At 40.7% G+C, this 16,530-nt stretch overlaps 1 protein-coding gene across 5 annotated transcripts; it reads left to right on the top strand.

The window, feature by feature from the left end:
* Nucleotides 1-37: 37 nt before the first annotated feature.
* On the top strand, nt 38-16,020 carry PRPF4 (pre-mRNA splicing tri-snRNP complex factor PRPF4). Of its 5 annotated transcripts, none has more exons than XM_027105158.1 (14): nt 38-165; nt 945-1,122; nt 3,301-3,487; nt 6,234-6,321; nt 6,731-6,810; nt 6,990-7,083; nt 7,619-7,713; nt 9,175-9,233; nt 9,674-9,797; nt 11,173-11,262; nt 13,879-14,001; nt 14,112-14,219; nt 14,310-14,428; nt 14,951-16,020. In XM_027105158.1, exons 1-14 carry the CDS (start codon nt 139-141, stop codon nt 15,142-15,144), a joined length of 1,566 nt encoding a protein of 521 aa, XP_026960959.1. In that variant the 5' UTR covers nt 38-138; the 3' UTR covers nt 15,145-16,020. The 5 variants fall into 5 exon arrangements, with proteins under 5 accessions (XP_026960959.1, XP_026960956.1, XP_026960958.1 ...); XM_027105155.1 differs by having other exon boundaries at nt 60-171; XM_027105157.1 differs by having other exon boundaries at nt 62-165; nt 942-1,122.
* The last annotated feature ends 510 nt before the right edge of the window (nt 16,021-16,530 follow it).

The following is a 16,530-nucleotide window of genomic DNA, read 5'->3' as shown; positions in this document are numbered from 1 at the left end:
TCACGCCGCCCAGGACGCTGCGTCCGCCCGCGGCCCACTTCCGGTAGGTGTCGTAATTCCGCCTTGCTGGGCGCGCGGTGGATGGTCTGAAACGTAGAGCTCGGCTTTCGGTGGGGCTTCGCGGCTCCGGAGCCCAGCATGGCCTCCTCACGAGCTTCCTCCGCGGTACAGGTCTCAGCTCACTCTGGCAGGGAGCGCGGAGGGTTGGGGGTCCCTGCGGAACAGGGCCGTTAGGGAACAGGCTGCGGCGGTGGAGGGCTGAGGAGGAAAGATCTCCTCAGACTCGGTCTGGTCTTAGAGAGCGGAGCAGCGTTTTCATGATCCCTGAGTGCTTTCGTATTTTAGCTCATTTTCAGCTCTCGCTACAACCCCGAAATGTAAATACCTTCTCCGTCTGGTTCAGAAACGGAGTTCTGGAAGGGAGTAGTGTCTTGGCCAAGATTTATGACAATGTCAGACCTCTTAATTGTAATGAGGCCTCCTAACTTCCTATCTACTGCCCCACGTCTGAAAACGTTTGAAATGTATAGACAGTAACTTTGTAACTTGTCGCCCTTACCATCGCGTTGGTTATTTCAGTTATCCTTGATATCGCCTGTGATGAGCAGAAACCCTGGAAGTTTCGTAAAACCCAGGAAGAGATTGCACTTGGAACTGAATGAAGTAAACATGTTCCAAAGCACGCCTTTGATAGAAAAATCACCAAGAGAAATTCACTAGTTTTATCTGTCGCTTCCTATCTGCAAAAGTTAAGTGACCGAGAGACTGGAATCACCCCCAGACCACGGCCAAATCAGGGAAGACACATCTTAACTGGTGTCCAATTTGTGTTTTCTTTAGAGAAGAAATAGGATTGAAGCTCTGGATAAGCGTCATCCTTCTGGGAGGTCTAGTAAATTGCTTAAGATTAAGTTTTAGGTTAATCCAGGTCTTTGATTTAGCAGGCAACCAAAACTAAGGCATCTGATGACTTAGTCGCTCCTGTTGTGAAGAAACCACACATCTATTATGGAAGTTTGGAAGAGAAGGAGAGGGAGCGCCTGGCCAAAGGAGAATCTGGGATTTTGGGAAAAGAAGGACTTAAAGCAGGAATTGAAGCAGGGAACATTAACATAACCTCTGGTAAGATGCAAACTGTGAGTCCGTCTTTACCTTTGGTGCTCAAATTATCTGTAATGATTACCTTCCTAAACTCAGATATCACTAGTTTAGTGTCAAAAACTTTCAAATATTAAACTTGCATCTATCTTAAGGCCATACTCTGCCCACTCCACTTAGTATCATCTGGAGAACCTTTTTCTTAAAACCTTTTATACAGTTTTTCTTCTATGAATTGTTAGTAATTTTCCTAGGAATTTATTCATTGTGTATTTGGATTCAAGTTGATTCCATTTGTCTTATGGAGATCTAGCATAGTTGTGGCATTGGTTTGGAGCTACTGTGGTTTATAATATTCTTGCTTTTTTAGTTTTCCAATTATTTTTCACCCAAAATGAAATACCTCTTTTAGATTATAAAAGTAGTAGCCATTTTTATTTTGAAAGAAATCAAAATACAAGTTTTTTTCCGTAAATGAAACCATGATAAGCAAATTGTTTTGTAACCTGCATTTGTCATTCTGTATACTGTTGAGGATATTTTTTCGTGTCAGTAACTAGTGGTCCACTATATTTTTGAAATAAAATTATTTATGTTTGTCATGAGAAATTCAGAGAGTACAGAAGGGTATAAAAAGAGTTCTCTGCAGATAGGGCTTCTGTCAAGTTTCTCATGGATCCTCCCATACATTTTCTTTTCTATACACATGACTGTAGTGACTTTTTAAACCTTTTATGTTATTTTAAACATAACTGCATCACTACTATACTTTTCCTTTTTCATCGAAATGCTTGTATTCGGTGTGAGTTTTAAAACTAGCTGATAGATTATCCAAAAAACCTTACAAAGAATATCATTTTCATGGTAATTATTTCCAGTTAGTGTCCCTATACTGAGACTATTTCAGAGAGTAGCTTTGGCAGTTGTTAAAATAATGTTTCTATTTTATCATGGATAGAAAGCGTACATAACTTATTTATTAAAGATGCTCCATACTCTTATTGTCTCATGCAAGCTATGTGTTTATGTAAATTTGCCAAATGAAACAAGATGGTTTCAACTATTTTCCTGCCTTTTAAAACCTCGTTTAGTTTTCTGTGTTTGGCATACTTTATTTATTTTTAATTAATTAATTATTTTTTGGCTGTTTGGGTCTTCTTTGCTGCACGCAGACTTTCTCTAGTTGCGGGGAGTGGGAGCTACTCTTCGTTGCAGTGTGCGGGCTTCTCATTGTGGTGGCTTCTCGTTGCAGAGCGTGGGCTCTAGGTGCATGGGTTCAGTAGTTGTGGCTCGTGGGCTCTAGAGTGCAGGCTCAGTAGTTGTGGCTCGTGAGCTTAGTTGCTCCGAGGCATGTGGGATCTTCCTGGACCAGGGATCGAACCTGTGTCCCCTGCATTGGCAGGCAGATTCTTAACCACCATGCCACCAAGGAGGTCCTGGCATACTTTAATCCACCTGGCAGGTGGATTCTTAACCACTGAGCCACCAGGGAAACCCTGGCATACTTTAATAAACTGAGAAACTGTAAAGTTTGTAGTAGATTAAACAGTTAACTTTCCCTAGAGGCATATAGACTCCAAATGTAAGAAATTATTTCTGGGCTTCCCTGGTGGTGCAGTGGTTAAGAATCCACCTGCCATAGCTAGTGGGAAGCAGCCGCATGGCACAGGGATATTGGCTCGGTGCTTTGTGACAGCCTGGAGGGGTGGGATAGGGAGTGTGGGAGGGAGGGAGACGCAAGAGGGAAGAGATATGGGAACATATGTATATGTATAACTGATTCACTTTGTTATAAAGCAGAAACTAACACACCATTGTAAAGTAATTATACCCCAATAAAGATGTTAAAAAAAAAAAAAAGAGAATCCACCTGCCAATGCAGGGGACACGGGTTGGATCCCTGGTCCGGGAAGATCCCACATGCCTCGGAGCAACTAAGCCCGTGCACCACAGCTGCTCAGCCTGTGCTCTAGAGTCTGCGTGCTGCAGCTACTGAGCCTGCCTGATGCAACTACTGAAGCCCACACGCCTAGAGCCTGTGCTCCGCAACAAGAGAAGCCACTGTGATGAGAAGCCCGTGCACAGCAACAAAGACCCAACACAGCCAAAAATAAATTAAATTGAAAAAAAATGAAATTATTTCTTTCTCCCTACTTGAGGAAGATCTGGTGATTATGCTGATGTTGCCGGTTCTTTTTACAGGAGAAGTGTTTGAAATTGAAGACCACATCAGTGAGCGACAGGCCGAGGTGTTAGCTGAGTTTGAGAGGAGGAAGCGAGCCCGGCAAATCAATGTTTCCACAGATGACTCAGAGGTCAAGGCTTGCCTTAGGGCCTTGGGGGAACCCATCACACTTTTTGGAGAGGGTCCTGCTGAAAGAAGAGAAAGGTGCCCTTTCTAAGTATCTACTCTCTTCTTTTTTAATCACAGGGTTCCAGTTCAGTTGGAATTCGTAGCTAAAACTTTAATAGAATGTCTCAGGTAATGTTGACAGAATATCTTATTAGGTTGCATTAATATGTTTTAGCCCATAATTTAAGTCTTAGGCCAGTTTTTACTCCACTACTAATTTTTCTTTATAAACTATGAAGAAGATGTTAACACATTCCCTCCCTTCCTCTCCTCATTATGGAGTTGTGAGTTGGGTAAACATTTGTCACTGAACTCTGAAAATTTAAACAACAAACGCGTTCTTTGTCATTAACGTAAGACATAATGATAAGTGTTTTTTGGGTGTTACTGCAAAAAGGCACTGTCCTCATATAATGCTCCTCTTGTGATTTTGAAGTTACAAAATCTCTTGGTGACAGGCTAGTCCTATGCAGTTATGCAGACCTGGCCTGCCTACCTGCTTCTTTAGGACTTGGGGCTCAGCTATTCCTCACTCATTATATTTACTCTCTTAAAGCCCTTACCGCTCATTTACTCTTCAACCTACTGCAAACTGATCGACCACTACCACATTGAAATTGCTCTTAATTAAGGTCATCAACTCATCGTTATCAAGAATAGCCCTAGTACACTGCCACCGATTCCCTCCTTCAAACACTCCGTTTCCTTGGCTCTCAGAAGACCAAATCATCCTGGTTTTCCTCCTGTTTCTCTAGCTAATTCTTCTAAGCCTCTTTTTTTCCTGTTTTAAAGTGCTGTTTTTTGCCCTTATCCTGCACTAACCCTGAGTGATCAAATCCATTCCCATGTCATGGTTTACTCTGTGTATATATATTCTGATGACTCCCAGGTCTCTGTAACCTAGATATTCTATAGGTACTCAAATTTGACATGTCTAAATTGAACTCATCTATTTTCCAGTTCTCCTTGCAAATAACAGTACCATTCACACAGTTTTCAGTTGAAAACCTGCTCACCTTCTGTGTAACCCATCAGCAAAATCTTGTCTCTTCTACTTGTGAAATGTACCTCCAGTGTTTCCTCTTTTCTCTACCTCCATTGCTTTCACATTTAGACTGTTGTAATAACCCCAAATGTGTTGTGTTAATTGTTTGCTTAAAATCCTACAGTCTTCTTTTTTTTTTAATTAATTTATTTATTTTTTTTTATTTTATTTTTCGCCGTGTTGGATCTATCATTGCTGTGTGCGGGCTTTCTCTAGTTGCGGCAAGCGGGGACGACTCTTCATCGCAGCGCACGGGCCCCTCATCGCAGTGGCCTCCCGCTGCGGAGCACGGGCTCCAGGCTCTCAGGCCTCAGCAGCTGTGGCACACAGGCTCAGTAGTTGTGGTGCACAGGCCCAGTTGCTCCGCAGCACGTGGTATCCTCCCGGGCTTGAACGCATGTCCCCCACATTAGCAGGCGGACTCCCAACCACTGCGCCACCAGGGAAGCCCCCTACAGAGTCTTCTTATTAAACTTAGAGTACAAAGCTCCTAATCATGCTCTTCATCCTTGCCTTGTGCCACTCTTCCCCAGTTTACTAGATTTAGCAGCCGTAATGGTCCTCCTGGGACACTCAAGCTCTTTTGCTGTCTATCCACTGAATTTTTCTCTTTTTGTCCCCCTCTCTTGCCTTTTAGAGCTTTTTTATTCTTTTGGTTTCAGAATAAATGCCGCCTCCTCAAAAAAGCCTTTCCTAACACCTGACCCCTTGTAAAGTAAGTCCTGCCATTATTAAGAAAGTAACATACTTTCTTAATAGCCTTTCAGAGGTTTACTTCTACTGTTTATTGTTTGTCTTCTTCACCAGCAAAGTCTGTCTTATTGTGTCCCTTAAATGAATGTCTTGAGTCCCCACTGCCACTGTCTTGATTCAGTCCATAAGACTCAGGGGATACAATAGTATGCCTTTGTTCTTCCCTCTTCAGTCCATTCTCCATACTTTTCCAGGGGTCTTTCTCAAATGTAAACCCTCCTTACCATGGCATGAGGAGCTCTTTGTGACCTGGCCCCTGCTTAGATTTGCAGCCTTATCTCTCACCAACCCTTTCCCAGTACTCTGTGCTCCAGCCATATTGAATTGTTGTGATTCCAAGTTCAACATGCTTTTCTTGCCTCCAGACCTTTACATTTGTTGAACCCTCTGCTTCAACTGTCCTTTCCCATTCTTGACCCATTGACTTGGTTACTTGAGGTCTCAGTTCAGGTAACATCTTCTCCATGAAGCCTTCCCTGATTCCCTCCAAGCCTAGGTTGTTTACTCCTTTTATGATTCCCTTAGCACCATGCACTTACCACTGTCATAATACTTAATGGAATGTACTCTAGTTCCCCGATTTTCTGTATGTCCTGTCCACCCCCCACTGCCTCACCCCTCACTATGCTACTTGAAATCAAGGACTGTTTCTTGGTCATTTTTTATACTTAGCACCTGAGCAGTATCCAGCACATTGTGGCATTGAGTGAAGGTTGTCTGTATCCACAGCCCGAGTGGTAGCGGTGTTGGGGCTAGTTGACTCTAAGTTTAACAGGGTAATTGCTTTTAGTTCAATTTAGGGAATCTTCAGATAAAGACTACTGAGTGAGAGAAATCACACTGGAAGTTTAGGCATCACAACTTGGCCCTTAAAGGAGGTTGCTTGGGATTTGAATGGTGAGAGAGTAGGGCAGGCTTGCTGCCTTCTTAGGTATACTTTTCACAGTCTTAGCTCTGTTTAAATTCTAATCTTTTTTGTTACAGGTTAAGAAATATCCTTTCAGTGGTCGGTACTGATGCCTTAAAAAAGACCAGAAAAGATGATGAGAAATCAAAGAAGTCCAAAGAAGAGGTAAAATGTGTCTTTGGTTTCATAGTATAAACATGCAGGAAACAAGGGGGTAGTTCTTTCATTTTCTGTTTTCTGTGGGATGGGGAACAGGGGGAGTTGGAGACTCTACTGTTCCGGAATAGTTGTTGGCAATAGTTTGTGGTTCCTTTGTAGGTATAAATGGAGATAAGTGAGTTCCCCATTCAGGAAAGAACCATAGCATTCCTGGTGTCACTTTTAACAAGTAACCAGAAACTATCCAATAAGAGTTCATAGAAAGAGACACAAGAGAAAACACATATACCTGATTTCATCCTATTACTGAACTAATTCATCTTTTTTCTGGGCAGTTAACAATAGGGAATTGACAGCTATGAAAGGGGCAAGAATGCTTCAGACTTGACATTTCTGCTCTTAATGTAACTTTCAGTATCAGCAAACCTGGTACCATGAAGGACCAAACAGCCTGAAGGTTGCTAGACTGTGGATTGCTAATTACTCACTGCCCAGGTAAGGAGAGCCTCGAGAAGGAGGAAGAAACATACTTTTTCTTATTTCCTCTCAAGGACTGAGGAGGTGCTTTATAATGACTGTGGTTATTAATTGAAATTGAGTGGTAAAGAGACTTGTATGGACCTTTGTTTTGAACCCATTTGCTCAGGGTTAATAATGTTATTTCTGTGTCACAGGGCAATGAAACGTTTGGAAGAGGCCCGTCTTCATAAAGAGATTCCTGAGACAACGAGAACCTCCCAGATGCAAGAACTGCACAAATCTCTCCGGGTAAGATGCTCTCATCTTATATATATAAGATGCTTTCATATATATAATTGTCTAATATCTTAAAGATTCTTAAATATTTAATAGATGCTCTACTTTGGCCCACCTCTAGCAAGTAAAGGCAGCTATACTTATTCCTCTCTGCTTACACTGTTGCTATTTGGGAGGAACCATCAGTTAAGGTGGCAGGGAACCTACTGTGCTTTGTACTATGTAGAGGCCTATCGGTCTACTCTTTAATTCTCCCTTTTAATATGTCAGACTGTACTTTAGATCTCGCCATGGCCTTCCTTTTTGTATTTAGCTGACATAGAAGCTAGTGTTACTAAGACTGTAGAAGACAGCATGCTGGAGTTCCAGATAAGCCTTGACTTCATTCATTTGTAAAAGTGTCTCCTAACAGCAACAACAAAAAGGTGGTAGAAGATTCTTGGGGAGGGTTAAAACTGGAATGGTTTTTGTTTTTGTTTTTATGGTGGAAAAGCCAAGAAAGTCTTGGGTTAGCCTGTTAATGATCCCTTGTTTGTCTTTTTTTAAGTCTTTGAATAATTTCTGCAGTCAGATTGGGGATGATCGGCCTATCTCCTACTGTCACTTTAGTCCCAATTCCAAAATGCTGGCCACAGCTTGTTGGTAAGTCCCATTTTACAGTGACATTTTTTTTTTAAATGGGGTTCAGGGGAAAAAATCAGTATTTGTCTTAGAAGGCCATTTCAATACCATTTGCCTCTGCTTCTCATGATCACACCAAACTAGAGATGCTAGGAGTTACCCACTGTAGTTTACAATATAGCCTTCAATTAGCAGTTCTTACTGTTCACAAGGTACCCCAGAGACCCATGACATGTCAGTCATATTCTTGGCATTAGCATCATTTTGGATCAGATAGTGAGCTTATAGACTAGTATACACACCTTGATATAACTTTTCTTTTTTGGTTATGTGACCTAGGCAAGATACTTAATCTCTGTAAGCTTCACTTTTGTCATCTGTAAAGTAAGGTGAGATAATGTTTGTAAACATTTTGCCTTGATAGTGCCTGGTATGTGGTAAGGACTCAGTAAACTTGAATTATTGTTTTTATCTTCATTTTGTTTTCTACTCACCACATATGCAGAAAACTCTTAGGATGTGATAACTTTGTTGTTTTGTTCTGTTTAGTTACTTAGTTCTTGAGGAACATTGTCATCTAGTGAAGGGGAAACTCGCTTGTATTGTACGCACAAGAACTACTTGACTAGGCAGAAATTGAGACTGTGGTTCAGGAGAAAGCCAGGGACTTACACAGATCCCTCCACCTCTCCACCAAGCCTCAGTTACCTTCATTATAAAGTAGAAATGAGTATGTGTATAACTGACTCACTTTGCTGTACAACAGAAACTAACACAACGTTGTAAATCAACTATACTGCAATTAAAAAAAAATAATTACAAAAAATAAAATAAAAATAAAATAAGAAAAAAAATAATAAAGTAGAAACGATCATTCCTGCCTTATATGTACCTCACAGGTCTGTTATAAGGACCATTTGATGATAGATATGAAAGTAATTTGTTGGAAATTTTCCAAAGTAAAAACATTTTTTTTTAAATTTAAGTACTTTGGGGACTTCCCTGGCAGTCCAGTGGTTAAGAGTCCGTGCTTCCACTTCAGGGGGCATGGGTTCGATCCCTGGTTGGGGAAGTAAGATTCCGCATGCTTCACAGTGCTGCCAAAAAAAAAAAAAAATTAAAGTACTTAGTAAGCAGCAAAATGCTATTCGTATTTAAGAAGATAGTATCATTATTAATATTAATGTTAGATAGTTTAATTTGTCCTACCTTCCCTCAGAAATTGATCCAAAAGTTAAGGAGAAGAGCAGCTTGTGCTATAATATTTACAGTCCAGTAGAGGCCTCTGTTTGCATGAGACCTGGGTGTAGCTTTCTTCTCTAACCCTTCAAACGATAAGCCTTTTCTGTTTCTTTTTGTGTCTGCCACTGTAACATGTTGGGAGGGGGGTGGTGAGAGAGATTGTCCTTTAGTAATGTTACCAAGGTACCTTTTCCTTCCCAGACCAACCCTGGCTGAGATGCTTTCCTTTGTGTTTGTTAGGAGTGGGCTTTGCAAGCTCTGGTCTGTTCCTGATTGCAACCTCCTCCATACTCTTCGAGGTGAGTCAGAATCTTGTCTAAATCTCAGTCTTTTTCTCACTGTGAACTCTGTCAAGCAAAACAACTCTAAAACTCTGCCTGACACTCAGACCCAGTACACACAGATTAATTCTTGATTTGATTTGACTTGGTTTGGTTTTCTCTGACTGCAGGGCTGGACGATAATGACTTCATACGCTTACCACTTTCCTCTCATGTCCAGCCCCACTCTGGCATTTACAATCTCTAAACCAAGAAACATTTTTTTGTGTGTTTAGCTTTTTTTAATGCAATTTATGTTAAAATAGTTCAATTTTTTAGTAGTTGAATAGCTACTTTAATACTCTCTAGGTCCACATGTCCTCTGATATGTGTATATATAATATTTGTCATGTATGTATTTACACTTAAGTTATAAGGGAGCAGGACCCCTTTAATTTTCATCTCTTACACTCCTTCAGGCCATAACACAAATGTGGGAGCAATTGTATTCCATCCAAAATCCACTGTCTCCTTGGACCAAAAAGATGTCAATCTGGCCTCTTGTGCTGCTGATGGTTCTGTGAAGCTTTGGAGCCTTGACAGGTGAATATTACCCTCTGTCCACACTGCAATCGCTAAAGTAAATAGTTGATTGGTTGGCCCTTGAGACTTAAAAATCTAGCGTTTAACCCCAGAGATGCTCTGAGTCAAGGTAACTTGTGTGAAAATAGAATGGAGGATTTTTTTCTTAGACCTTTTCTCACCAGAGGAGTTGTGTCAGGTTCCCTTCTTTGTTAACTTTGTACCTTGATTTTTGCCTCTAACAGTAGCCACTGTTTCCTGGCTCCAGCTATTCTGGAAGGATCCATTATATCTCCCATGCAATAGATTGACATTGGAGAAATGCACTATTTGGTAGCTTGACTAAAAATAATAGTCTAGACAGCACATTGGTTCTTAGCAAACAACCACAGGGGAGAGGAAGGAGGTTCTGTCTGGCAGTATTGCCAAGGAAGTGATGTCTACTCCCAATAGCATCATCCTTTACCTAGACTACATTTTCCAATTACAACAGTTTTTTTTTTTTTTAATGTGTTTGTGATTATTGTTTTCCAAGAAATTTTTGGAAGCACTTTGTTTGCCTAAAAGAAATCTGAATTCAGTTGCTTAGTTTTCTTTCTTTGGGAAAGCACATGAGGCTTTTGTTCCAGGATTTTGTGAGGAGCTAATTAGTGTCTCCACTCTTTTCCAGACAAGATCTTACCTGTGAGCACAGCAAGTTTTAATTGGCTTTGGTAATACATAGCAATATTTGTTCCCCTAGCGCTTTCATTAGTTCTGTGTATGCCCATTGACAAAGTTCCCTTTTTAATTGCCCTCTTTAGGGTTCATGTTTATTTCCTCTTGCTGGTGTTCAGACTTTCTTTCTGTCGTTGCTGGTAGTAGAATTTAATGGCCACCAAAAGGAAACTAAGCCTCTGTTTGAGAGTTCCTTTCTTCATGTGGATCCTTGGACAAGCTGAAGTTTGAGATAAATTTATCTGTAATCCACTTGCACCAAAACTTTTTGATATAGCCTTGCATCTCGATCAAAGTATGTTTTCTTTCTAGAATCTCAATGCTCCTTTGGTGCAGAGAGCTTATTTTGCTTGTCAGGCTGAAATAGCTTTAATTTTCTCTAAGCAAATGATATAGCATTAAGAGTTTATTAACATAGTGAATTGAAATAGACAGTGTGTATTGAAGAGCAGTTTTGCCCCGTGGGCACATGAAATAGTCCCAAAGCTTTTATAATAACCTTGGGAAGTGAGTTAAATTATCATTAGCCCTAAAAGTTTAACAAATTACAGGTTTAGTTACAATTTGGCCTGTCAAACCATGCAGAATTGGGTGTATATGTGCTCAACAGTTAATAAATTCAATGAGTATTTACAGGACTGTAAAATAGTTTACTTACATACATTTGATTCCTTTTCAGTGATGAACCAGTGGCAGATATTGAAGGCCATACAGTGCGTGTGGCCCGTGTAATGTGGCATCCATCAGGACGTTTCTTAGGTACCACCTGGTAAGCCATCCTCTTATTGTTCTATCCATACAGGCCTGTGGCATCTTGTTAACCTTTTATGGCTAAACTGCCAAGTAAGTTTTTAGAGCAGAGATCTTCAAGAGATTTTCTTGGACTTCAATAAATCAGAATCAGAAAAGAATATATGACATAGTTAGGGCTAAGCAAATTTGATTTTAAATTGCAGTTAATCTGAAATTTCAGAGTCACTGACTCCCAGAAAACTAGAGTTCTTCCCTCTTTCTTCCCTTTCTTGGCCAATACTAGAGGTGTTTTGGTTTTTTTTTTTTTTTGCTATACAGTGTAATTTCTCTGCTTACAAATCAGTCTCCTTTTCTGGTTCTACAAATTCAATGAGGCCAGAATCTGTTAAAGAATTTTTTGAGATACAATTTACATGCAATGGAATGGATTTAAGTGTGTAATTCAGTCAGTCTTGACAAATGTATAGACTCATGTGGCCCACATCCCTGTTGTTGGAGGTCCAAGGGAACAGAAGGTGCCCACCAAACTGAGAAGGCATCTTGAGATTGAAAAACACGGCCAGCAGCTCCATATAGCCAATGGATCCGTTTATTATAGGGTCACTTACTCACAGGGTGGGATATGGCAGGCAGCAATCCAGAAGCATTCACAGCTGCACTCTGCACCCCCAAGAGACCATTGAGGCAATTTTATAGTTAACCTAAGGTATGGGGGTATGTGTTTGGAAACAGGAAGTACATTCCTAAGTGAAGAATGGGTGGGTGCTGGGAATATATCAGCAAAGGTCTTCATCATTGTTGGAGGACTGACAGAGCATAGAGGCCACCTGATCCTAATGATTATTAAACAATATCTATTAACTACAAAGCCCTTGACTATAGGAAAGTGACTTACCACACAGTATAGTTCTGGGTAGGGTCAGCAGAAGGACAGGAAGAACTGTACAGGCCCAAGATGGCATCAGTTATGCTCATAGCCATAGACTAGTCAATAGAGAGAACATTTGCATCACCCCAGAAAGTTCCCTTATGCCCTTTCCCAGTCAACTCCCTGTTCCAGAGCAATCACTGGCCTGATTTCTGTCACCATAAATTAATTCTATCTATTCATAGTTTATGAACTCATTTTTGTTCATATGGCTTCTTTTTGTTTGGCTTCTTTTACTCAGCATAACATTTTTAAGATTCATTCATGTCGTTGCATGTATCAGTAATTCCTTCTTATTGCTGAGAAGTATTCAGTTGTGTAACTCTGCCAGTTTGTTTATTCATTCTCCTACTGATGGACACTTCGGCTGTTTCCAGCTTTTGGCTAATCAGAATAAAGCTGCTATAAATACTCTTGTACAATGCTTTTAGTGGATGTGTTTTTCCTTCCTTTGTCTTGAATAAATACCTAAGAATGTAATTGCAGGGTTATAGGGTAGATGTATATGTAAGTTTTTTTAAACTTCCAAGTGGTTTTCCATAGTGTTGGTGCCATTTTACATTCCCAGAATTCTGGAGTTCTGGTTTTTTTCACATCCTTGCCAACATTTGTCATTAATCAATCTTATCATTTTGCTAAGTTTAGCAAATATGTAGTAAAATCTCATGGTTTCAATTTTTTTTACTCTGATGACTATTGGTGTTGAGTAGTTTGTCATATGCTTATTGACTATTTGTATATTCTCTTTTGTTCAGGGTCCAGGTGCTTTGCCCATTTTTATTATTGAGGGGTTTTTGTTTGTTTGTTTTGTCTTTATTTCCATATGTATTACAGTTCTACCATCATTTATGGAGGAGACTTTCACTATTGAAATTGCTTTGATGGCCTCATTGAAAATCATTTGACCATGTATATGTGGGCCTATTTCTATACTCTCTTTTCTATTCTATTGATCTATTTGTTTGTGATTGATTTTTATATGCCCAACATTCAGTTTAGGACCTAATAAATACTCAATGAATGGAAGGACATAACAGTGAAATAAGGGAAGAAAGAAGGCAACAGAATCTTTGCTGGGCCATTCTAAGGAATTCTGTTTTTAAAACAGCCACTGAAGGGACTTCCCTGGTGGCGCACTGGTTAAGAATCCACCTGCCAATGCAGGGGACACGAGTTTGATCCCTGGTCCGGGAAGATCCCACATGCCGCGGAGCAGCTAAGCCCGTGTGCCACAACTGCTGACCCTGCGCTCTAGAGCCCACGAGCCACAACTACTGAGCCCGCGTGCCACAACTACTGAAGGCCTCGCACCTAAAGCCTGTGCTCCACAACAAGAGAAGCCACCACAATGAGAAGCCCGCGCACCACAACGAAGAGTAGCCCCCGCTCGCTGCAGCTAGAGAAAGCCCGTGTGCAACAATGAAGACCCAGCGCAGCCAATAAATAAATAAATAAATGTTTTTAAATAAATAAATATAAAATAAAATAGCTACTGAAGTAGGTTTATAGGAACCATGGTTTCCCAGTTAGCACCCAAGACAGATATGCTTAGTTGTTGAGACATTGTTTATGCCAGAAAAGAGTTTGTTAATATGGTTGTATGAGTAGTTTCAGAAACATAACTTGAGCTACAGCTGTTTATAGCACTTTATACATTGTAGGAACTGAACATCTGCTGGTTAATCGTTAGTTTGACTTTTTTAGCTATGACCGTTCATGGCGCTTATGGGATTTGGAGGCTCAAGAGGAAATCCTGCATCAGGAAGGCCACAGCATGGGTGTGTATGACATTGCCTTCCATCAAGATGGCTCTTTGGCCGGCACTGGGTAAGGCTTCTTCCACGTAGCGGGGGCAGCTCAGTAGTCTCACCTCTTAAGTATACTTGCTTCCACAGAGAACTGTATTCAAAATGTTCATTCATAAATTATTTTGTCAGGGGACTGGATGCATTTGGTCGAGTTTGGGACCTGCGTACAGGACGTTGCATCATGTTCCTAGAAGGTCACCTGAAGGAAATCTATGGAATAAATTTCTCTCCCAATGGGTAAATAAGCTCACTGAGTGAGGGGTGGAGAGGGTTATTGGTCAGAAAGTACTCTTTGTTTCTAACTTCAGTACTACATCTGATCCACAGCTACCACGTTGCAACTGGCAGTGGTGACAACACCTGCAAAGTGTGGGACCTTCGACAGCGGCGTTGTGTCTATACCATTCCTGCCCACCAGAACTTAGTGACTGGTGTCAAGTTTGAGCGTAAGCTTTCCTCCTGTTGTAGGCCTAATTACAAGACAGACAAATTACACTTTTGAGGAATGCAGTCCGGGTGTTAAGACTTGGAAGTGGAACAGGAGAGAATTTGGCCTCTATTGAAGGAGAAAATTATAATCTCCTTCCCTCCACCACACTTTCAGACAGAGCTATGACACAGCCTGCATCTTGTTCCTAGGAAGTAAAGAAAACTTCCATGAATGTTTTGCTTCATTTTTTTTTTTCCATGGAAGGTCCAAGCACTGAATCCTTAATATTATTCTGAATAGGTTGTCTATCAGGGAAAGAGCCAAAAGACCTTAATAATGTTATTTGTTTCCCTAAGTCTGCCTGTAGTTGTCTTTTTCGTAGAGGTCTAGTAGGAATACAGGTCAGAGTGTTGAGTTTTTCTGAATGTAGATACCTTCTTTTTCAAAATAGTATGTTCTAGCAGATTTGGGGTCTTTTATTTTCTTATGCTCTTCTGAGTACTTGAATTCCTGAAGCAACTCCCCTTTTCTTTTGTAGCTATCCATGGGAATTTCTTGCTTACTGGTGCCTATGATAACACAGCCAAGATCTGGACCCACCCAGGCTGGTCGCCACTGAAGACTCTGGCTGGCCACGAAGGCAAAGTGATGGGCCTAGACATTTCTTCCAACGGGCAGCTCATAGCCACTTGCTCATATGACAGGACCTTCAAGCTCTGGATGGCTGAATAGGCAGGACCATGGAAGAAGGATTCTAGCCTCACTCTCTCTTTAGAGCCATTTTCAAAGGAAAGGAATTGATGTGTTTTGTTCTTTCATGTATTTTGCTAATTACCATGTATAGACCCTCAAAAGAATTGGATATCCATGTCAGCTCCCACTTCAAGCAGGCAGCCCAGTCCCTGGGTGTTGGTGAACCCCTTTCATGGTTGAAATTTTGATTTTCATCTTCAAGCCCTGCCATGAACTTTGTAGACATTGTTTTTATTAATCTTTTGTTTGAATGCCCTATTGCTTCCCTCACAGCACTCCGGATTGTGACTGACTCCATTTTTAATTCTTGAAACTTGACTTTCCGTTACATGGTACATGCTTCAGGACTACCTGTGACCCAGAGAGCAAGGTGGCTGGACTATATTCTGGAAGCCCTCGAGTAGAGAGACACGCCTCACCGTGCACTGGCTAAACTGTGCCTGACAGAGCAAGAACCCTGAGAACAGGAGGTGAAGAGGTAGACCACAGCTATGCTCAGGGCTCTGCAGTAGAAAATATTTTACCTCTTCCTGTTGAGTTCACGTGGAATGCTAACTGCATTGGGAAGCTCAGAGCTGAACATTTTCCTCGTCAGAAGATGTCTTCCATTTTGCTTTCAAGATTGGCATCCTTTGTGTTACCCAAAAGCTAGGCTGTTGTGTCAAGATTCAATGAAATTTTTAGAAAGCAAACATGATGTCTCTATTGTGCAAGTTCTTTTCTATTGGTTATTTAAAGAATGTACCCTTCATGTTGAGGTAACTCTGGAAAAAAATCCCTAATGGGTATTCCTAAACATAAACTTTTTCTTTATTATACACTTGCTAAAGAGTAAAATCCTATTTAAAAACTGCCCTTTAAAGAATTATCTTGTATAGTTAAGCATTTTCTGAATCCTAGGCATTGGTCCACAGAGGTCCCTTTTTTTTTAGTTTGAGATATAGCAAATGATCTCAAGTGTGGCGTACTCCAATTCTGTCTCCTTAGTAAGCATCCTGTTAGTAATTTTTAAATGGAGGGCTGTTGCATTGTGAGCGAGACTACCAGTGAACTGAATCTGGACTCTATAATTCTTACTTATTGGCCAAGTAGCAGTTACTTTCAGCTCTCTCCACCCCAGGTATACAACCACTGAACTCTGGAAATACACAATAAATTCACACAAAAAATAGAGGAATTGGCAAGAAGAAAGGATTGTATAGAGAGAATTCAAGAAGGGCTTATATGATGGCTTCTCCTTGAACGTTCAAAACACTTTTCCTTTGCTGTTCCAGGGAGGATGAGAGTGACTTTGTTTGGCTCTATCGTGCATAACTAGGAATATGTGGTATGTAGCCAAATAGTCTGTTTAATCTGATTTCAATT

The sequence above is a fragment of the Aethalodelphis obliquidens genome, unplaced genomic scaffold (assembly GCF_003676395.1).
Source record: "Aethalodelphis obliquidens isolate GAN/ISIS:26980383/991018 unplaced genomic scaffold, ASM367639v1 scaffold7, whole genome shotgun sequence".
In the NCBI taxonomy this organism is placed as follows: domain Eukaryota; kingdom Metazoa; phylum Chordata; class Mammalia; order Artiodactyla; family Delphinidae; genus Aethalodelphis; species Aethalodelphis obliquidens.
The sequence above is the reverse complement of the archived record's forward strand: the minus strand, read 5'-3'. Positions and strand labels throughout refer to the sequence as shown.